General features: G+C 42.2%; 2 protein-coding genes and 1 pseudogene across 2 annotated transcripts in view; 2 read left to right on the top strand and 1 right to left on the bottom strand.

Moving 5' to 3' along the window:
• The window catches only part of LOC115436275 (zinc finger protein 664-like), a 1,196,486-nt pseudogene that overhangs the window by 1,102,439 nt on the left and 70,926 nt on the right, over positions 1-23,121 (bottom strand).
• The window catches only part of LOC115436284 (zinc finger protein 345-like), a 589,760-nt gene that overhangs the window by 115,011 nt on the left and 451,628 nt on the right, over positions 1-23,121 (top strand). The window lies entirely within an intron of this gene.
• On the top strand, positions 848-19,665 carry LOC115435834 (uncharacterized). Its single transcript, XM_030158447.1, has 13 exons — positions 848-906; positions 5,928-6,045; positions 8,546-8,679; positions 8,762-8,863; positions 9,372-9,441; positions 9,704-9,974; positions 11,745-11,908; positions 12,620-13,605; positions 13,700-13,873; positions 14,135-14,305; positions 14,546-14,592; positions 15,532-16,064; positions 19,495-19,665. Exons 3-13 carry the CDS (start codon positions 8,579-8,581, stop codon positions 19,663-19,665), a joined length of 2,790 nt encoding a protein of 929 aa, XP_030014307.1. The 5' UTR covers positions 848-906; positions 5,928-6,045; positions 8,546-8,578.

Raw genomic sequence — 23,121 nt, forward strand, 5'->3', positions numbered from 1 at the left:
AGCCCCAGAAAAGGGAAGTCCTCGTGTCCACTAACATAATAAGGTTTTTATTAGTTCTCAGAGGATCTAAAAAACACTGTAAAAAGTCAACTATAAAGCTGTGTTTAACTACTTTTCCAGGTTTGGTATTTTACAAGTCTGTTCTCGCGCAGGATGGAATCAGGTCTTTTTAATCATGTTTCACTTCACAAAAAATGTTACACAATACTGTCACTGTTTTTCTCCCACTTACAGTAAAAACACGTCCACATCTATATGACACTTAATCTGACCCTCAGTGATTTATTGTTATGACGAGGAAACAGGGAGTGTCCCACATTACAAAGTGTCCAGTTACACTAAGTACAGTGAAGGCTGTGTACAATCATTTATAATTCAACATGATATGACACATACTGTACTGTAGTACAAGTACACACAGATGTAAAACTGGAAAACCACATATTTATTTCCTAAGTGAACTGAACCTCAAGTTATATTAATATAGTCGACTGTAAAAACGTTTAAACCATCAGAACTTCAGGATTCTTCTAACATTCACCTCAGAACAATGACTGGACTGCACTACTGCTGCGACTGTAAACACACTGACATGGACACTTTACATCCTGTTATAGTTTACTTTTTAAACTGTTTATTTATTTTTAACCTCTTTTTAAATACATGACATTAAACAAGGTGAGACAGAAACAGTATCTCTATCCTCTGTATGTTTTGCATCTACGTCTGTTGATGTTCCAGAACGCCTACTCAGACTGAGATTAACATCAGGACAAGCCTGACAGTCAAATTAAGCTCCTCCCACTGGCACTGGTGGAACCTGTGGGACCAGGTGACGTTCTGTTTCCAGGACACAGTTCACCTGAGACACACCAACACTTAGACTCTTCCATCAGCCTTCCACAGGTCAGTTTTCTATTCTTTCTCTTCTTTCAGTTTCATCTTTGTGGTATTTGATTCATTCTCCATAATCTTTCATCAGTTTAGTGTCGTTTATTACTGGTTACCCCGCCCCCTGAAGGGGATTAATCTTTGCAGGGTTGGGCCACATTCCCCAGATATATATTTACTGAAACCACCCCAGTGTTCGATCATTGTGTTACTTGTTCTGCTCAGTTTCCCCAGCATCTTCTCATATGCAGCTGTTTCTGTCATTTGAATATGATTTTTATATTTAACAAATATTGAATACGGATGAAAGAGTGGATCGATGCCAAAATAAGATACAACAGGTGCGAGGAGCGGGGTTTGTTGTGCCTGGCACCACTTGTTACCCCGCCCCCTGAAGGAGAGGTTTGGTTTGTTTCTTTCTTTGTTTTTGAACAGTTTAGCAGCAAAACTATTAGTTGAATTCAGACTAGGGATGGAACCATATGAACATTTCATATCACAGTTGCTGTGACCAAAATTATCATGGTTATCATTATTATTATTGTGGTATTGTTGAAATTGTGCTCAAAATGTTCAAAAAGTACTAATACACACTGAAATAATTTAACCAAGTTGTATTTTGAAAAAAAAAAAAAAAAAAATTGGCACAATGTACCTTCTGTTGCAGAAACATTCAAATATTAACCCTTAGTGGTCTGAGTCTCTTTTGGCCGTTTTTCAGTCCTTTTGATTTTGCCTTCATATATTATATAAACAAATGTTTACTATACCCATGTTTGGGATCTGTTTTTTAAACACAACTTCATTTATGTCATCTGTCTATTATTTATTTTTACTTTAACCTACTTAGGGATGCTCCGATACCGATACCAGTATCGGGCATCGGCTCCGATACTCAGTGTGTGTACTCGTACTCGTAAAAGTAATCTGATACAAATGCACCGATACTCGGGTGCCGTGCCTTGGGGGGGACTCACAGCGGTGCTGCTCGCTGCTGGGGGGAGCGGCACTCCGGATACGCGTGTCTGGTGTGTGCAGGTGGGTGGGAGGGGCTGTTGATGGATGTGGGTACATGTGTGGGTATGTGTGTACATGTAGATGTGTACGTGTGGGCGTGCATGTGGGTAGGTGGGTGTATGGGCATGGGTGGAGGTGTTTGTGGGTGTGTGTGAATGGTCGAACATGTGGGATGGGTGGTGTGTATGTCTGGGAGTCAGTGGGTGTGTGTGTGCATATGCTTGTGTGGGTGAGTGGGGGACTGGGGTGTGTGTGGGGTTTGGGGGTTGGGCTTGGTGGGATGGGGAGGTGGGCCTCCGGGCTCCCAGGGCGCATGGCTGTGGCATCGGGGTGCGCACTGGCCTGCAGCTTGTGGTGGTCTGGGCCAGCCTGGCCGCCCGGTGTGCTGGGTGGGACCCCTGCCCGGGGAGATGGGTGGCTCCTGGGCTCGTGGGCCGGCGCCTTGCCTGCCCCTGGGTGGCCGGCCCCCGTCGGGAGGGTGGAGGCTGGCGTCCCTGGCCTCCTGGGGCCTGCTGTGGGGCCTCTGGTGGGGGGCCTCCCTCGACCATCTTCAGGGCGGGCACACTGTTGCCTCTCGGGGGGGGCGGGCTGGATCCCCCCTCTGTGTGGTGTCTGCTGGATGGCCGGGCCTTGGGGCCCTCTTGGTCCCTGATCCTTGGAGGGAGTGCGGTTGCGGTTGCATGTGTGTGTTCTTCACCTCAGTCTGTTTGCCTGGTTCACTCTGTCACAGCAGATGAATGTGAACAACTGATGTTGTGTGGATTTGTTTCTGGTATTATCTGTTATAGGTATTATTTGTACGAATGTGGTATTCGACATTTTGTTCATGCTTTCTTATATTCTTCATTTCATAGGTCTTATGTATCTCATTGTTGTTGTTTTGTTTTGTTTTTTTGTTTTTTTTTTGTAGTTTTGTTTGTTTTGGGGTTTTTTTTCTCTCTCTTCTGCCCAGTTTACTCAGTTCTGGTTGTAGTTATTGTCACCTTTATAATTGTCTCCATGGTTGTTGCTGTTTGTATTGTTGATACTTTCTTGTGAGGGTCTTCTCCACCTTCTTCTCTCTTGTTCTCTCCCCTTCTTCTACCCCCCCACCCCCACCCCCCATGTCAGGTCCGGCATCGAAATGTGGTTCAACAAAACTCATAATAAACACAGTAGAATATCAAAGGGCGCTTCATATACTTTATGAAGTTACCTTTGAAAAAGCAAATTTGTTCAGCACCAAAAGGAACCAGACTACCATTCTACTGTTAGAACGCTGGACAAGACAAGTAGGGGAAAAAAAAAAAAAAAAAAAAGTAGTGTGAGATACTCCCTGGTAAAATGTCCAAATAAAAGAGGATACACAAGCAAAGATGTTAGAAAAATGGGCAATGATGACTGGGAGTACAGTTGGTGTCGGCTGCTGCCTTATCGGTACAGACAGCTGCCTGTCAGCCAGCTGAGCCCAAAAAAAAAACAAAAAACAAATGCACCGATACCACTTACGGCCGCGTGACATTCACAGTTCAGTGCAGCAGGTACGTGGCAGTGGAATAATGTGTGTGGAGTGTGACGAGTGTGGAGATTTTTCAAAATAAACGACGGTGATAAAAGTAACGCTGACTGCAAGTAACATTAAAGACACAGAGGGATACGGACGCAGCGTTCTGTCCGTCCTCTGCGTACATTCCATGCGTTTTCCAGGTGCTGGTGGAGACCGAGAATACCACCGGGAGTACGGAGCGGTGTGGACCGCCGCCAGCGGAAGTGAAAACGAAACTTATCGCTCATTTCTCTTCCTGCAGAAGCTTCGCTTTTAAACCTTACCAGCGAAAACGCTGCAATATTAGTATCACATTAGTGTTGCCTCTGGCATCTCCATGTTTGTTATTACCTACTTTCTTCTTCTTCTCAAAAAACTTTCCTCTTCTTCGTGGTATTTGTCCAGTATGGTTAATTCAGAGTGACGCCCCCTGGTGGATTAATTGAGAAACGCTCATTCCAACACATTAAATGTCAGTAGCAGCACTTTGTTCCAGTCAGACTAATGACAACAACAATAAAGCACATTTACAAAAGGAACTAAGAACTGGAATGGGATTATTAAGTACTCGTATCGGTACTCGGTATCGGCAAGTACTCAAATGTAAGTACTCGTACTCGGTCTGGAAAAAAGTGGTATCAGTGCATCCCTAAACCTACTATATCAACATAAAAATACAGAAAATCTGATTTGAAAAATGTATATAATTCATTTCATAAATAACACACAGATTCTTAAGGAACCTTTTTTTAGGTATAGAAAATTTAAATTGTAATAGATTAAAACTATACTCAAGTATTTGACATAAAAGCAGATCTTTACATATGCGTTTTTTCTGGAAAAGTGCGGTAAGCAAACACAGTTATCATGATAATTAGAATTTAAACAGCAATACTAACCGTCTGCAATTTTACTGTGGTTTATCATTATACCGGTAATCGTTACATTCCTAATTTAGACCAAATTGGGTTTATAGATTACCAGTGATCCAGAAAGTATCTGATTACTAGTGATGTTATGGGATGTGCCGAGGCTTCGAAGCGCGTGTCGAGTAATGAAGGGGGCGTTTCCGCGAAGCGCATATCGAGGTTTGCTTCATTTAGGGGCGGAGCCGAAAATGATGACGTCCGAAGCCTCGCTGCCCGGCTGTACCACGTGACTGCTTCAGGAAGTGGTTCAGAGGTGGTTTTATCTGATTCAGGTTTGACAGCAATAGAAAGCCCTCAAGTCCCGTTCAAAATGTGGGTTTATGATTGAGAGTTACGGTCAGTGCAGAGTTTGAACAGAGTTTGGATAGCGTTTATATAGTTTGGAGATAGTTTGAAGAGTTTAGAGAGAGAGAGGTCATTTGAAGATTTAGGAGAGGGAAAAGAAAAGGATGAGTAAGAGGATGGAGCCAGTGAAGAAGAGGAGGATTTCCCCTGTGTGGGAACAATTTAGTTTGATAACTCCTAATAAGATAAAATAAATCTAACATTATTTCAGACACATAAGGTTTGCTTATGTGGAGTACTGGGAGAGACAAAACAAATACTGTACCCCAATTTATATAATCTTGCTCTTGTGTTTTTGTGCATGCCAGCATGTTCTGTACCATGTGACAGGGTGTTTTTAAATGCCGGAGAGGTTGTGTCAAAAAAAAAAAAAAAAAAAAAGAGTCACTTCAAACCAAAAACTGTTGAGAAACTGTTATTTCTGAATAAAATCTCCCGTCATGTACATCATTGTCCAAATTACACAAGCATGTTCGGTGTCCTCTTCCCAGTTCCACAAACACTTTCACTGTCCTCTGCCTGTTTAAGTCCATGACATTATCCTAAAGTGACAAAAAAAAAAAAAAAAAACATTACACATCCTCCCACATATAATACCACCACCATTTGGGGGAAATTTACACACAGAGAATACATTCAAAAATATTTTATTATACACATATGTGATAATTTATGTAGAGAAATTATTTGCTCATACATTTTTTGTTATTCATAGTCATTCCCAAGAGCCATAGCAGACCCAAAAATTTAATGTATCACACATTCAGATCCAGCTGCCTGTGATTATACATATGGCCGGTAGGTGGTTTCATGTGCAAATGAACCCTTTCTCGAACCAATTGGCTCAAGTGGTTCGATGCCTCATGAGGCTTCATCTCACCATCACTACTGAGTACGTTTTGGGAAAAGTAGGTCAAAGTTCAAATTTTCAATGAATTTTTTTAAATTCTTTTTTTCTTTCCATTTACTTATAATGGACAAAATTTCAAATGTTTATAAAAACATCAGTTTTGTTTGAATTTCCTTCAGACTTGGCTCATATATAGAGACAGTTGATATACTGACATCAGCACATGCACAGACATGATGACATCAGCTGGATCCATGACAACACAAGATACAATATGTGTGAGGGGGCGGGGTTTGTTGTGCTTGGAGCCACTGGTTCAAACTGGTTCAACCATTGGATGATGTTCCATCGGCTCCATTTGTCTTTGCAGATTCAGGAAATCCCCTCCGATGTCTGACTGGGACAATCATGTGAGCTGAAGTCGTCCAGAACAGGAGTGAGTTTCACTGGACCACTGGGGACATTTCCATCACAGTGTCATGAACACAGTGAGTCTGTCACAAACTCAAATGTTTGTTGTTGAAATGACGCTGACAGAGCAGAACCTTGTGCAGTAGAACCTGAACAGAACACATCAAACACATGTTCAACACACAACATGGATTTTCTACCACATGTTGTTGAAGTGGACTCACAAAGCAAAGTCGACTGATATTAAACAACACACTGTTGGTGGACAGACTCGGGGTCAAAGGTCGTCCTGAACCCGGTCCAATGGTCACGGCCTTCACAGAGGGTTCAGTCACTGTTGATGTTATTTACATCCCACAAAACCACATCATTTCCCCTCGGTGTACATTTGAAAAGGGATCTAATGTTGTCTGTGAATAGAAATGCTGTCAATTGAAGGGTTTGTGTGGATCGATAGGATGGAGACGGAAGACAGATTTACACCACATACCTGTACTTTGACGAACGGGGACTTCCTCCTTCTAGACACACATTCCTATGTTCAACGTGACTGGTGTAGACACTTGTCACTCAAACATGTCTGACCAATGAGGAAGCATCCGCCCACTGCAGGATGTTTGTGTCAAAATGTTTCAATAAAAAAAAAAAAAAAAAATTTCAAATCTTCTTCACTTCAAAGAAAAAACAAGTTCAAATGCAATTTTTTGGATCTCAAATTTTTATTTTTACATTCAAACACTTTTTTGTAAATTTTTTTTTTTTTTTTTTTGATTCAAGTGATATTTTTGGGGATTGAATAATAAAGACACAAATATCCTCCCCTTCATATGGCCCAAATACAAAAAAGATGACTTCATTCAAAAAATTATTTTCAATCCAAAAATATTCACTTCAATTAAAGAATATAAAAAGTGTTCAAATGCCATTTTCTGGATTTCAAATAATTTTTTTTGCATTCAATCACTTTTTTTCTTTGATTGAAAAGGGTTTTTTGGATTGAAGTGAAGTTTTTTATGATTGAAAATATTTTTCTTTGATTGAAAGTATTTGTTTTGGTTAAATCACTCCAGACTCAAATGTAATTTCCTGTTCCTCTCAGACATGTTGAACCCTTTATGGACCCTTTTCACAGGTCCATTCCTCCTGCAGACTGAGGGAACTCTGGGATTTTACAGACCGTGTCCTGGTGCTGGGGTCCTGTTCCTCTAAACAGTTATTTCCAATGTTGGGTCAGTTCCTTCCAAACTATAATCCATTACAGATTACAGTTACTTCAAAGTCATTCCTTACCTTACACTATTACTGTCTCAGAACTGTAATGCATTACATGACTCCTGGATTACTTTGGAGTTACGTACAGACTCTCATCATAAAGGGTGCGTGTGCAGTAAACCCCCCCCCCCCCAAAGTCAAACAAGTACATGTGGAAGGATAGCCCAGTAGGTAACACTATGCTCTACAATCCCAGCACCAACACTTGCATCTTTTTCCCAGTGCTTTCCATGTTCAAAAACTGGGTGGAACCAAGGACTTTGGTAGATAAATCCATAACTGATACAGAATTCTAACTTGTTGTAGAAATGTTAGCTTACCTTGTCACTGCTGATCTCAGGGGTCATGCTAACTAGCTTCTGTAAACCAGGGTTAGGGTTCGTAAGGAGCATACGTCCATGTGACCAATGGACTGTCTTCTGACATCTTCATTTGAGTGATTAAATTATGGGTGAAAAGAGTGTTGTAATAAAAGCGCTATTGAACATGTACGGAGTCAAATATAACTGAAAATGGATCAGTAATGCCTTATACGACTGCATTACAGCAAAAAGTAATCTAGTACTGCAATGGATTACTTTTGTGACACTTTACTCCCAACACTGGTTATTTCACAGATATGAGAACTCCTATTGGATGAGCAAACACACTGACCTTTGACCTCTGATGTCACCCTCAGTGGTCAAATCTAAAACAAACAGCTGTTACGTCCAAATAAACCACATGTTCAGGTTTGAGTCCAGATACTGAAACCTGCAGAACATTAGCGTCATTAAAGGCTCTGTCCAGGTTTCCGCTGGAGAACATGAGCAGTGAACACAGTTCAGAATCACAACCTGCTGGTTCTCATTTACAGGTGATTCAACCACCTCCTCTGGTCATGTGACCTCTGTTCTGGATTGGTTTAGTCCTTCAGGTTTTAATGGAAATCTTAGAAACCATCATCACATGGTCATCAGTCATCATCACCACTGTATTTTCGTGCAAAACTTTGAGAATCAGCTGTGCTTGTCCTTCCCTTCAGGTCCCATCGTCAGCTCCAGGAGGCCATCTAGTGGTCTGACAGTAGAACTACAGAAGAACCAGCACACACTCAGATCTGCCATTACACTTCAACTCACATTCACACCACAACAGCACCCACAAACACCTTCATGAAGTCACAACTGCATTCAACACACCCAATATAAGATGTGGGACGCAGGTCTTGGTCCAAAACCCTGAGTCTGGTTTATCTCTGAACCGCTGGTCCACATCTGACTCTTCTCCATCATATAACCATGTCTCAAACTCTGCTGTTTTCAGTGTTTGTTGTGTGACTGATGTGGACTCAGCAGAATGGATCAATGTGAGGACAGAGAGGAGGGAGCCCCTTCCCCAAAGACCACCGACAGGACCCCCTTGGGACCTGGACCCGACAGACCCCTCAAAGCTCAGAGGTGAGACCAGCATCTAGATCTGTCCACCACTGTTCTCTATGTCAGAGCTCAGCACTAAAACCTCTGACATCACTATTCACAGACCTGGACCTGGATCAGGACCTGGACCTGGACCAGGACCAGGACCTGGACTCAGCTGTGTGTCCATGAACAGTGATGACTCCATGGGTGTTTCAGAGACTCAGTAAGTGAACCTCAGATCTGGTCCAGATCCACCAACAGGGTTTTCAGCTCAGTCAGTCCGAACTTGGCGTTCTGTGTCCGACCTAAAGTTAGTCCTGTTGAACCGTCGGTGTCACATGGTCTTTTTCTTCAGTCTATGGTTCAGACACTGGCAGGAGAATCACACTTAACCTGATCAATGAAAACCTGTTGTGGTGGGAGCTGGTCCTGGATGATACTGGATCAGAGCCCAGGGTTGATTCCTGGTCCATTGAACACCTTTGTATCATATGTTGTGAGTGCAGATGGTGAGGAGACACATTGTTAGGACAGAGCTGTTGGTTTCATCCAAATGTTGATGAGATCAACTAAACCCAGTGAGTGTGAAGCTCCAAACAGACTCACATGTTGATTCTCAGTGGGATCAGCAGGACCAAGACACCTGTCCCACTACAGGGGGTCATGTGACTCATGTTGGTGTCAGTGTGGACAGACATAATGTGAGCTCATTGTTGATGATTGGTCCACAGAGTGGAGCAGCAGAGCTCAGAGGTTCCCAGTGATCCACAGCAGCCGACTCAGGTGGACTCCACATTTGAGGTGTGTACTTGTCCAACATCTACTGGTCCATCTGTTCTGTCCAATCAATAATGTCCAATGGTGATGCAGTACAATTTATTCATGTGGAACCCTTCAGGATGTTTGTCTCTTTGATATAAAATGAATGATGTTTATGTAATCTGTCAAACATTTGGACAGAAGGTTCATCAAACCTGAGGCTTACGTTGATGAACAGGTTAATGATCACATCAGATACAGACCTGGTTGTTTAAGGTGAAGATGTTCTTTTGGATCTTTACAGGTAACACAGATGGTGGCACTTAAAGAAAGTCTGTTGAAAATTCTGGTCAATTTGATCGACGGTGATTTTAAAATGTTCAAGTGGTTTTTGACCATTGAGGAACTACCCATCCCAGTGAGTAAACTGGAGAACGCAGACCGGATGGACACGGTGGATCTGATGGTCCAGGTCTACTACACAAATACTCAGAGTGTCACTGTAAGGGTTCTAGAGAAGATGGACAGGACTGATCTGGTGAAGAAACTTTCAAAAGGCCTCCCAGTATCTAAAGGTCAGTCATTAATAAGTAATTAGTAAAGTAAGAGGTTCCATATTTCATTCCCCTGTGACACATTAAACATAAGGACGGTGGTAATGTTGTTTACATCTGTTCAGACCCAGTAGAATTCTATGAAAATTCATATTCTGTCCTGGTAACATTCAAACCCCTCAGAGCATCAGTTTAAAGATCAGTTAAATCTGTGAAGGCAGTCATCATCTGGGTTTTTAAAAGTCATTCATCTAAGATTAACTCAGCACAGTTTAGTCAAACTAAAAAAAAACAAAACAGTAAATTCAAACTGAGGATGAAGCAGAACTGAATTACACAAACATTAAGCTCTATTATTATTATTATTATTATTATTATTATTATTGTAGCAAATGGACAAATAATATAAACTAAAACATAAGCAGCTGTTCTATCAGAATCCACTCATGTAGTTTTCTCAGTTACTCATTCATTGCCACTCATGTGATTTGTGAGGTCTCAGTGACCTTTGTCCACCTCGATGCAGTTACTTCATCCTGAAGTCCAAGTGAACGTTTGGTCCAGATTTGACTGAAGTCTGTCAAACCCTTCTTTAGATTTGGCCTTTAAAAGGTAACTGTTCCTGACAGACTGACCTTTTCCTGTGGATCTAAAATCAAAGTGAAGCAGCTGTCAGTCTGTTTGAAAGGTTCAACTATAGTCAAAGAAAGAAGAGACTCTGAAAACACACACAGGTGAGCACACCAGGTTGAAGGCTGGCACTTTCCACCACAGTCTTCTAGTCCAAGCAGGTCCTCATTCAGTCCCTGGAAACTTCCAGTAGATCAGCTGTTATTCTTTGACTGTGGTATTTGACAGTTTTTCCGGTCGTCATTTTCAGCTCCAGAACAGTTTCCTTCTACGAAACTGGGACCTTAACACATGTTTGGTCTCAGTCATAACACCGTAGAGTCCAAATACGGACATGTGAGAATAACTGAGTCATTCCTATTAAATAAAGATGACTATCATTGAACTACCTAGTGGTATTTCACTAAATTGACATGAACGAACCTGATGGATGACGTCCATGTGTAGAGTTTGAATCAGAGGAAAAACAGTGACTAAAGTCATTTGGATGAAACTGATGAAACTACTGCCTACATGACTCTGAATATTTTTAGAGCTGTGTTTGTTGTAGATAAAAGGGTTTAAAGCAGGGGTGTCAAACTCAGATCCTCAAGGGCCGGTATCCTGCATGTTTTAGATGTTTCCCTCTTCCAACACACCTGATTCAAATGATGAGCCTATCATCCAACTCTGCAGAAGCCTGATAACGACCATCAGGTGTGCTGGAAGAGGGAACCATCTAAAACATGCAGGATACCAGCCCTCGAGGACCGGAGTTTGACACCTGTGGTTTACAGGACATTCCAAAGGGAACAAAGATGATATTGAGGATTAAAGATCAATGATGCTACAAAACTACAAAGAAGACAAAGTGTTATTAATAACATGGATTTAGTTTGTTTGAATAATCGTTTATTGAAGACATTGAAGGGTTCTTCATGCACAAATACACATGATGAGCATATTTGAACAGTTCAGCTCTACTGTCCTCCAGCTGAATGGCATGGATATGAGAGAAGACACATGAACAATAAACTCATCAAATGAGAGGAAATGAATGACTGTACCTGAATACACACAGAATCTGTGACATAATGATATGATACTAGAAGAAATGGGAAACATTCCCCTTCCATTTGTGTTTGGAACGTCCTCTGATTTGTCTCCGTTGTTTTCACTCAGAGAGCATTGACCAGTGTCGGCGAAAACTGAAGGTTAAGCTGAAACGGAAGTTTCTGCATGTGTTTGAGGGCATCGTTAAAGAAGGACTCCCCAAAACCCTCCTGAACCAGATCTACACAGAGCTCTACATCACAGAGGGAGGGGCTACAGAGGTCAACCAGGACCATGAGGTCAGACAGATTGAAACAGCATCCAGGAACCCACACAGACCACCAACAACCATCACACGTGAAGACATCTTTAAAACACCACCTGACACAAATGAACCAATCAGAACAGTGCTGACAAAGGGCGTGGCTGGCATCGGGAAAACAGTCTCCACACAGAAGTTCAGTCTGGACTGGGCTGAAGACAAAGCCAACCAGGACATCCACTTCGTATTTCCATTCACCTTCAGAGAGCTGAATGTGCTGAAACAGAAGAAGTTCAGCTTGGTGGAACTGGTTCATCACTTCTTCACTGAAACCAAAGAAGCAGGAATCTGGATCTTTGAAGACCTCCAGGTGGTGTTCATCTTAGACGGTCTGGATGAGTGTCGACCTCCTCTGGACTTCAACAACACTCAGATCCTGACTGATGTTACAGAGTCCACCTCAGTGGATGTGCTGCTGATGAACCTCATCAGGGGGAACCTGCTTCCCTCTGCTCGCCTCTGGATAACCACACGACCTGCAGCAGCCAATCAGATCCCTGCTCAGTGTCGTGGCATGGTGACAGAGGTCAGAGGGTTCACTGACCCACAGAAGGAGGAGTACTTCAGGAAGAGGTTCACAGATGAAGAACAGACCAACACAATCATCTCCCACATCAAGACGTCACAAAGCGTCCACATCATGTGTCACATTCCAGTCTTCTGCTGGATCACTGCTAGAGTTCTGGAGGACGTGTTGAAGACCACAGACAGAAGACAACTGCCCAAGACCCTGACTGAGATGTACATCCACTTCCTGGTGGTTCAGGCCAAACTGAAGAACGTCAAGTACGATGGAAGATCTGAGGAAGATCCCCACTGGAGTCCAGAAACCAGGAAGATGATTGAGTCTCTGGGAAAACTGGCCTTTGAGCAGCTGAAGAAAGGAAACCTGATCTTCTATGAATCAGACCTGACAGAGTGTGGCATCGATATCAGCTCAGCCTCAGTGTACTCAGGAGTGTTCACAGCGGTCTTTAGAGAGGAGAGAGGACTGTACCAGGACAAGAGGTTCTGCTTCATCCATCTGAGTGTCCAGGAGTTTCTGGCTGCTCTTCATGTCCATCAGACCTTCATCAACAGTGGAGTCAATCTGCTGTCAGAAGAACAAACCACATCCTGGTGGTCTGAGTCCATATTCAGTATATACCAATATATATGGAAACTCTTGAGACATCAACAAACTACACCCCAGAGCTCTGGATCTGCAGAGACTCAGTTCTACCAGACCGCTGTGGACCAGGCCTTACAGAGTCCAAATGGACACCTGGACCTGTTCCTCCGCTTCCTCCTGGGTCTATCACTGCAGACCAATCAGTGTCTCCTACAAAGTCTGATGAAACCAACAGGAAGTAGCTCAGAGACCAACCAGAAAACTGTTGAGTACATCAAGAAGATGATCAGTGAGAATGTGTCTGCAGAGAGAAGCATCAACCTGTTCCACTGTCTGAATGAACTGGAGGATGGATCTCTGGTGGATCAGATCCAACAGTACCTGAAATCAGGACGTCTGTCCACAGAACAACTGTCTCCTGCTCAGTGGTCAGCTCTGGCCTTCATCTTACTGTCATCAGAAAAAGACCCGGATGTGTTTGACCTGAAGGAATACTCTGGTTCAGAGGAGGTTCTTCTGAGGCTGCTGCCAGTGGTCAAAGCCTCCAACAAAGCTCAGTGAGAACAAACAGTTTGATCAAACATCTCAAATATGGATCTATCATTTCAACCAGATCAATAACTTTATACTCATCCCTTTTGTTTTGTCCAGACTCAGCGGCTGTAACCTGTCAGAGAGAAGCTGTGAAGCTCTGTCCTCAGTTCTCAGATCCCAGTACTGTAGTCTGACACTTCTGGATCTGAGCAACAACGACCTGAAGGATTCTGGAGTGAAGATCCTGTCAGATGGACTGAAGAGTCCAGGATGCAGACTGGACACTCTGAGGTCAGGGTTCAACAAAGAACACAACACATCATTTCAATGTTTGTCTCCAGTTGTTGGATGGATTGAACTTGTCAGTGGTTGTTTGTGTTGAACTCCAGACCAGTTCTACTGATCTTCAACTGTGTTCAGAGTCTGGAACTCATAGACTTTACACATTGAAGTCAAGTTGGTAAAGTTCCATGCATTCACAGACTCTGTTCAATGACTCCAACTCCACTGATCTCCATCCTCAGTTGATGGATGTGATGTTTTGTGTTGCAGATTGTCAGGATGTCTGATCACAGAGGAAGGATGTTCTTCTCTGGTCTCAGCCCTACAGTCCAATCCATCCCATCTCAGACAGCTAGACCTGAGCTACAACCATCCAGGAGCCTCAGGACAGGAGCTGTCTGCTCTAGTGGAGGATCCACACTGGAGACTGGACATTGTCAGGTATGGACTGAGCTGATGCATCCACAGATAATGGCAGATAGAACAGGTAGAGCTGACAGGAACCATCTGTCAGAGCTGGGATCCATCCCGTATGAAGGTCCAGCCCATGTTCAAAGACAAACAGACTCAGTCAGTGATTCAGAAGGAACCATTTAGTGGATGTGAACAGAAAAGCTTCAGTGGATCACAGTGATGGAATGTCCATGTTTCCAGCTGCTCTGACACTCCTCCTCCTTTCAGGTTGGATCCTGCTGGAGTCCGATGGTTGAAACCAGGTCCAAGGAAGTGTAAGTGTGATTTCATTAGACTGATTAAAACCAACCTGAACCCAAACTGGGACCTGGTTCCACATTCTAAACATCTAAAGTGTTCATGAAGACAGTCAGTTTAGTGGAGGGATGAGCTAGCTGATTGGTCAGGACTGGTACCACATGGACCCACATACCCTGAGAAGTGAGTCCTCAGGTCCAGTCCCAGACTACTGAGTGCATATCAGAGCTCTAGTGTCTTTATGCACATTTACAATCTGTACTGTCACTGTGTGACAAAGAATACAAATACAACCAAGAAGATCCAAAACACAATAGAGTTCATCAGGATGAGAAGTTTGTCTGAGGAACAAACTCAGATGAAACCACCAAAACACTTCTACAAACTATTATTATCCATCAGATAAAGAATCTGATTCAATGAACAAAAGTACTGAGTTTAGATTCAATTAGTAAACAGTCAAAGTCACTGTGGAGAAGATTGGAATCTACAAATCCAACATTAGATTCATTAGCACCAACTAAACATCAACCTGAACAAACAGCAAAAACACTAAGAGTCTAGAAGAACTGAGAAATGACTGATGGGATTGGATTGTGTTTTTAGGTTTGAATCAGTTTGGATCAAAAATGAAACTGAATGTTTGAATGTTAAGGATCAATATATGATCATAAAGGTGAACTGGTTCGAAAGATTAGATCTCAGTCATGGAGTCAGAGTTGATCTGTTTCACACTTTTATTCTCTGTTGGTGAAAATGTGCTCAGAACCAACAGATCTGTCTATCAAACACTGGATTGATCTGTTATTGATCAATATTGATCAGAGTCAGACTCACGCATGATCCTTCCATCAATAGCAGTTGAATTGAACCCAGTGATGTGATCAGACTGTCAGTCAATCAGCTGATCACTGATCAATAACTTCAGCTGGATTGTGTTTTCTTCTGTCCATCAGATTTCTGTGAACTCATCCTGGATCCAAACACAGTGAACGAACACCTCAAACTGTCTGAAAACAACAAGAAGGTGAAACGAGTGGAGGAGGTTCAGTCATATCCTGATCATCAAGACAGATTTGACTACTATCCTCAGCTGATTAGTTCAACTGGTCTGACTGGTCGCTGTTACTGGGAGGTCCAGTGGAGTGGATGGGTTGAAATATCAGTGACTTACAGAGGAATCAAAAGGAAAGGACGCAGTGATGACTGTGTGTTTGGAGGAAATGATCAGTCCTGGAGTCTGGAGTGTAATAAAGGTGAATACAGGGTCTGGCATAAAGTGAAATACACACCACTCCCTAAGGCCTCCTTCTGGGAGTCCTTCTCCTCCTCTGGTACAGTATCAGTGTATGTGGACTGTCCTGCTGGATCTGTGTCCTTCTACAGAGTCTCCTCTGACAAACTGATCCACCTCCACACCTTCAAAACCACATTCACTGAACCACTGTTTGGAGGATTTGGACTGATGGAAAAAGGATCCACAGTGTGTGTGTGTGGTGTGTAGTTGTGTGCTTATGTTGTGTGCGTTTGTGTTGTGTGTGTTTGTGTAGTTGTGTGTTTGTGTAGTTGTGTTTAGTGTTTGTGTAGTTTTGTTGTGTGTGTGTGTAGTTGTGTGTTTGTGTAGTTGTGTTGTGTGGTGTGTAGTTATGTTGCATGTGTGTAGTTGTGTTGTTTGTGTACATATGTAGTTGTGTTGTGTGTTTGTGTGGTGTGTAGTTGTGTTTGTGTGGTTGTGTTTTGTGTGTGTAGTTGTGTGTTTGTGTAGTTGTGGTTTATGTTTGTGTACATGTGTTGTTGTGTTGTGTGTTTGTGTAGTTGTGTTGTTTGTTCATGTAGTTGTGTGTTTGTGTAGTTGTGTTGTGTGTTTGTGTAGTTGTTTTATGTCTGTGTAGTGTGTGTAGTTGTGTGTTTGTGTAGTTGTATTGTGTTTTTAGTTGTGTAGTGTACAGTTGTGTTGTGTGGTGTGTTTGTGTACATGTGTAGCTGTGTTGTGTTTAGTTGTGTTGTTTGCTCATGTAGTTCTGTGTTTGTGTAGTTGTGTTGTGTGTTTATGTAGTTGTCTGTTTGTGTAGTTGTGTGTTGGTGTAGTTGTGTTGTGTGGTGTGTAGTTGTGTTGTGGGTTTGTGTAGTTGTGTTGTGTGTTGGTGTGTGTAGTGGTGTGTTTGTGTAGTTATGTCGTGTGTGTATAGTTGTATTGTGTGTGTGTAGTTTTCTGTAGTTGTGTTTGTGTGGTGTGTCTGTGTACAATGTGTTGTGTGTGTACGTGTGTTGTGTTTGCATAGTTGTGTGTTTGCGTAGTTGTGTGCTCATATAGTTGTGTTGTGTATCTGTGTACATGTGTGTATTTGTGTTGTGTGTGTAGCATGGCTCATTCAGTCACCATTGTACGAATATGAATTATATATATTATATATATTCTTATTTGTTATAAGTTTATCTTTGTATTTTTAACTCTTATTTGGAGCTAGCTTAACTGTAAAAACTGCTAGCTTAGCTTATAGGGTGATCAAGTTGAACTGTGGCTGACCAGCACACAGGCTGCTCAGCTCCAACTGAGGAGGAGAGAGAGAGAGCTACGCACATGGAGGAGGAGGAGGAAAGTGTTTCTGTCCATCCAGGTTAGATGTACACCATATAGTGAATGATTAATGCTTTAGTTAGCTGTTACTTAATGCTTATTCACTCCAAATAAACCCTGTTAGTAAATGATTACTAGAGACATTATTAATGACTTACTAATATATAATCAATGTGTTAGTTAATGCTGAATAGTACGTACACAACGTTAACTTTAACATTATTAAACTTTTATTAACGCTTAATTTATTAACTAACTTTGAGTAGTAAACATTAATTAACTACTTATTAATATATTCAGTAATATATTACCTAAATCTAAGTAATGCATAATGATTGTTAATATATTATTAAACTGTTAATTAATGCTTAATAATGCAGAAACTAACGTTAATTAAGGGACCCTTATTATAAAGTGTTCCCTCTGCATGTCTGGACTATGACTGGATTGGACTTTTCCTGTTGTGTCCACCTGCTCAGCCACTGCACATGGAAATGAACATCTGTTCTCCTGTCACATTCATGTTCTTGTGTTTGGTCCCTGACAAATAAATCCACTCCTGAACTAAAGCCATGTTTGGATTCAGTGGGACTGACTCTGATTGAAGGGATCAGTGTGTCTGATGGTCGTCACCATTAAACGGACACAAATCAGTGGAAAGTCACAGATAGAAGAACCTGCCTGACAATGGTCCTGGTTCAGTGTTCTTCAGGGTCCCAGTGGTCCAGTGGTGGGTGTCTGTCCATCCATGGGTCCTGTACAAACACAAACACCTCATTCAGCAGACGTTCAACACAGACAACTCAACAACATATTCACAAACACAGAATCCACATCACGTGTTTCTGCTTCTGTCCATGTTGTATCTTCATCAACATCTGGACCTCCTAACATTCATGGACATGTTAATAGGGTTCAGTTTGGATTGTCTACCCTGTTTTACTGGAAAATACTGAAACACAAATACACGACCAGTGAAGTGATGAATGAAGCTGAATATAAAGTAGAAATATGAGCTGGCTGTTATCATGGACTTTACAACAGAACACCACAACAACAGGGTAGTGAGGAACATCTGGAGTTGGTTCTTCAGTGCCTTCAACAGCAGCTCACTGCTCCTTCTGTGCTAAAGGCTAATGCTAATGCTAGGGGATAACCACAGGAATAATAAAGTGAGTTCATCTTTAACCTTAACAAACACCCAGACTACAACGTAACACAGCAGCTCAAGATAACGGACAGAAACCAAGGAGTGATGTTTAACGCAGAGTCTGATCAATAATCCTTACTGTTAGCAGATATTTAAAGTACGAACTCACACAAACATATTCTATATTAGCTGAAAATACCAAACATTTAGAAACAGTTGAGTTGTAAACTCTGTCCAGGCTTCAACTGACCTCAGTCTGAAGTCCAAGTTAAACCAGCTGGATGGAGTAGAACCCACTGTTAAACACCAACTCAACGTCAAGTCATGATCAAACTGTCTCCTGAACCCAAACTGAGTGAAATTTCCTGTAGAATCTGATCTATGGCATCAAATAACCAACTGGATTAAGAATCAATGAAATGTTTGGAAAGTAAAGTCCACTATTGACATGGATTCATTGGATTAAATTCAATCATAACTGTATGTTGGACTGAGGTGATTTGTATATGTTGGGCCTAAACCTCATCGTGAGAAAGAAGCACAATGAGCTTGTAGAGTTTTAAATTTTATTACAAAATGTTTCAAATTGAAGTGAACAACCGACAATAAGCAGCAATGATCAACACACAGATTCAGACATAAAGTCTCGCTGTTTGGTCAAACAGGGTGCAGTCTGCAAAGACTGGACAAAGACGAATAGAAGTCAAAGAGCCTTTATACTGTGCAGGTCATGTAAACATGTTTACCTAAGTTCCATCGCATGTCCCTACAGTGTCTGGTTTTGATTAGATTTTATTGATTTGCTCAGTATAGCAAGTACAAAGTGTAAAATTATCAGAATGACAAGTACAAAGTTTAGACAAAAAGCTTAGACAGAATGAATCAGCAAAAAATCTTTTTTCCTCCACAATATGAACAGGTCAGTTTGATGGATTTAACTATGAACTGTTGATGGAAACTATTCCATTCCATTACTTAAAAAACAAAAAAAATCCATTTTAAGTTCATAGTTAACAATAATAATTTTATTTTCACATTAAACATATTAACTGGATTCCAGAGCTTCTATATCCTATTGTATGAACCATTCCAGAAACATTCAAACTGATCATGATGTAGTCTAGATGAACAGTTCCACAGATACCAGTCAGGTCTTCCCTGTGTCCTTTCTCTGGGTTTCTGTGTCTGCAGGTGAGGCTGACACACAGTCCAGTCTCCGTCCATTGGCCTGTTTCCACATCTGTGCTCACCAGGCTGTATACAGACAGCTTTAAAGAAGCTCAGACTGCAGCTCCAAGTGGCTTTTCTGTCAACAGCCTGCAGCGGTTGGCCTTCACACAGTCCAGCTTGAAATGGGACTGAGTGGAGTAGACACAGACTAGAGGACACCTTACCGTCACTGGTCCGGGTCCAGTCCGGGTCCACCACGGCCCCTCTGCCTCCTCAGCTGGGTCTGTCAGCCGACTCCCCCCTCCCTCCTCAGACAAACGGGGAGGAAAAGAAAAGAGACACAATTAATGACAACTCCACTGTGTTCGCTTTTCTGTCCGTTTCATTGGATAAAGCTGTGAAAAAACACAAAGGCTTCAACTGATTTAACAGATCCAAAGCTCCCAAATGTTACCCAGACGGCAGCTAACAATAGATTAGCATTAGTGGCTAAGCTAACTGTGCTAACGGAACCAGCGGTGAACAGTCAAATATCACTGACATTGTCCTCAAAAAAATACTTGGAACGTGTGGACAGTAAAATATGATAGAAATAAAATCAAATCTGTCTCTCACCACTGCTGCTCTTTTTGTCTCCGCTGGTGATTCAGACTGGTACAAATCCCACAATGCATCTGTACATTTTTTTGAATTTTCCGGGCTCCCAAATGAGAAAATGGATTAGCATTAGTGGCTAAGCTAAGCTAACCGCGCTAACGTCCATTTTTTTTTCAGTTTCCCGGGCTCCTAAATGAGACAACTGATTAGCATTAGTATTAGTGGCCAAGCTAACAGCGCTAATGTCTAGTTTGTTCAGTTTCCCATGCTTTGCTGTACAGTAGTGACCCCATGTATCCCACAATGCATCAGTGTGAGTTGTGGTTGGTGCCTCAGTGCTGTTGTGGGCTCAGTAACCGTGGTTTGAGTGTAAATCCAGTGGTTTGGAGCTAAATGTGTGTTGGATTAGTGGAGCTGGAGCCTGGTTGTAAATGTTGTGGTGTTTGTTGGACCAGTGTTGGAGGCAGTAACACTCACCCATCCATGGACACACACACAGGAGCAGCTGTCAGCCCTCACACACTGATCTGAGAACAGCCTTAAACCCACAAACACCAGGGGACACATCTGGACTCATTCAATAGCACACAGACACTAGATCTGCTCTGAAGGCTCATTCTGTGGTCCACTTCACACTGATTCTCTGGACAGGGGTCAGTAATGTTGGACATGAGCGCTGACTTTGGACTTTGGACCGACCCAACAACGGCACAGTTTACAACTGACACTAATACGTTTAGTGTGTGAGTGAAATGACACTAAATAAAGAAATGAGTCCAGTTCAAAAGCACCACACAAACACTACATATCAGCACAAACGTATACACACACAATCAGAAATGGACCCCATCAAATGTTCAAATATCAAGGTGAACCCAATAAACCACCGGTGTCAAACATGGGGCCCGTGGGCCAAAAGTGGCCCACCAAGGGGTCCGGTCCAGCCTGTTAAGTATCTGTTATTATAGCGCTCTTACTCCCTGTGTAAAAGAGGCTTTTATTTTGTAGACGCCTACAGGATGTTGTATGTGTTTCCTGTTGTCCTCCTCCTGTTCGGCGCTCATGGTCATGGCTGTAGTTGTTGCAACGTGCTATGCAAGTTGTGAGTAAAAGTTATAATAAATATGCCCACAATAGCGGCTAAAGAGAACACACGTGAAAGCATCGTTTATTGCAGTGGAAGCCAGAATCCGGACTTACACGCTTTAACAGGTTATGGGCCCAGACACCCAGGTTACAAGCAACGTTGAGCCGACGGATCGACACGGCTGCTGAAGCAGGTGTGTAAGGGCGGATCTGTGCCGAAGAAAACAAAGGATAAGGAGGTAAAGCAAACGTGAAGTATTACACGGAGCTTACCATGGACTTTTGGCAAATAAACGATTATACGTGTTCGAAGAAGAAGTTACCGTGACGTATTACGCGAGCCACGAGCTAAGTTAGCAAAGTACAAGAGCTAAGTTGAGAGGCGCGAGAGAGGACAAAATGGCGACTCGTGCTGCAGGAACACTGTCCCCGCAACTGTTCTTTGATGGATCAGAAGACAAGTACGACCTTTGGGAAACAAGGTTTTTGGGACATTTACACATTCTAAACTTGAGAGAGACTATTTTAAATGAGCCAGCTAGTGAGGAGCAGAGAGCAGCCGATAGGACAAAGAACCCAGATTGCTATGCTGAACTGATAAGACTTGTTGATGATAAAAGCTTGTCGCTAATAAGGCCTGATGCTACGTATGATGGCAGAAAAGCATTAAGATTACTGAGGGAACATTACTCAGGGAAAAGTAAGCCACAGATTATAAACCTGTACACGTCTTTGACAAAACTACGGAAGGCGGACAGTGAGTCAACTACAGACTACATCATCAGAGCAGAGAACCTGATCACAGCTCTACGTGATGCCGGTGAGACTAAGTGATGGATTGATCATAGCCATGATTCTTGGCGGTTTACCAGATGCCTTTAAACCACTTGCTGTACATATAACGCAAAATGAGGACAATGTTACATTTGCTGACTTTAAAAGAAGATTAAGAATCTATGAAGAATCAGAGAAAATGAGCACAACAGAGACCACAGATAATGTGATGAAAACAGATGCAAAGCATGAGAGAGATGTCCACAAGAAGTACACCAACAGCCAAGGAAAAGGTGATGAACCACACATAACATGCTTCAAATGTGGAATAAAAGGACATAGAGCAAGGAAATGTACTCAAAAAGTGTGGTGCAACTTCTGCAAAAGCAACACACACAAAGAATCCTTGTGTAAAAGGAAAGAAAAACAGGACAATGCAAGAAAAGTCACAGATGAAGAAGCAAGCAACTACTTTTTCAAAGCAGTACAAGGCAAAGGTGATAGTTCAACCCTCAAAGTTAAAATGAAAGGCATTATGGTGGATGCAGGAGCAACATCCCACATCGTGAACAATGTCAAAAGGTTTATAAGCTTTGACAGCACATTCCAGCCAGAGACTCATTCAGTGGAACTTGCTGATGGGACACGTTGCAGTGGAATGGCTCAAGGCAGAGGAACAGCGTTGATACATCTCCTGGACAGCGATGGACGAGAGCACAGAGCACAACTACGGGATGCTCTGTATATGCCCTCATATCCCCATGACATCTTTTCAGTGTCAAGAGCAACTGGTGGAGGAGCAACGATAACCTTCAAGCAAAGGGACAGTCACATGATCACCAAAGATGGTAACAGATTTAGCATTCATGAATATGAAAAGCTGTATTACTTACCTACTGTTGATAATACTGACCAGTGTAAAGTGTGTCATGATGTACAAACCTGGCATGAGATTCTTGGACACTGTAATTTTGAGGATGTAATCAAACTCCAGAGTGTGGTAAAAGGTATGGACATTAAGGGAAATGCAGTAAAGCCAGATCAGATGTGTGAAATCTGCACACAAGGCAAGTTTACCCAAACAAGAAGTAGGGAGCCAGACAGTAAAGCAAAACAGCCCTTAGAGCTTATCCATACTGACCTAGCAGGTCCAATGAAAACAACAAGTATAGATGGGTACAAGTATGCACA

The sequence above is a fragment of the Sphaeramia orbicularis genome, chromosome 16 (genome assembly GCF_902148855.1).
Source record: "Sphaeramia orbicularis chromosome 16, fSphaOr1.1, whole genome shotgun sequence".
NCBI lineage: Eukaryota > Metazoa > Chordata > Actinopteri > Kurtiformes > Apogonidae > Sphaeramia > Sphaeramia orbicularis.

Coding starts and splice junctions, on each gene's coding strand:
- LOC115435834 (XM_030158447.1), top strand. CDS start 8,579: ATGGATCAATGTGAGGACAGAGAGGAGGGAGCCCCTTCCCCAAAGACC. Junction 9,442..9,703: donor AGGTGGACTCCACATTTGAG/GTGTGTACTTGT, acceptor GGATCTTTACAG/GTAACACAGATGGTGGCACT. Junction 14,593..15,531: donor GAAACCAGGTCCAAGGAAGT/GTAAGTGTGATT, acceptor TCTGTCCATCAG/ATTTCTGTGAACTCATCCTG.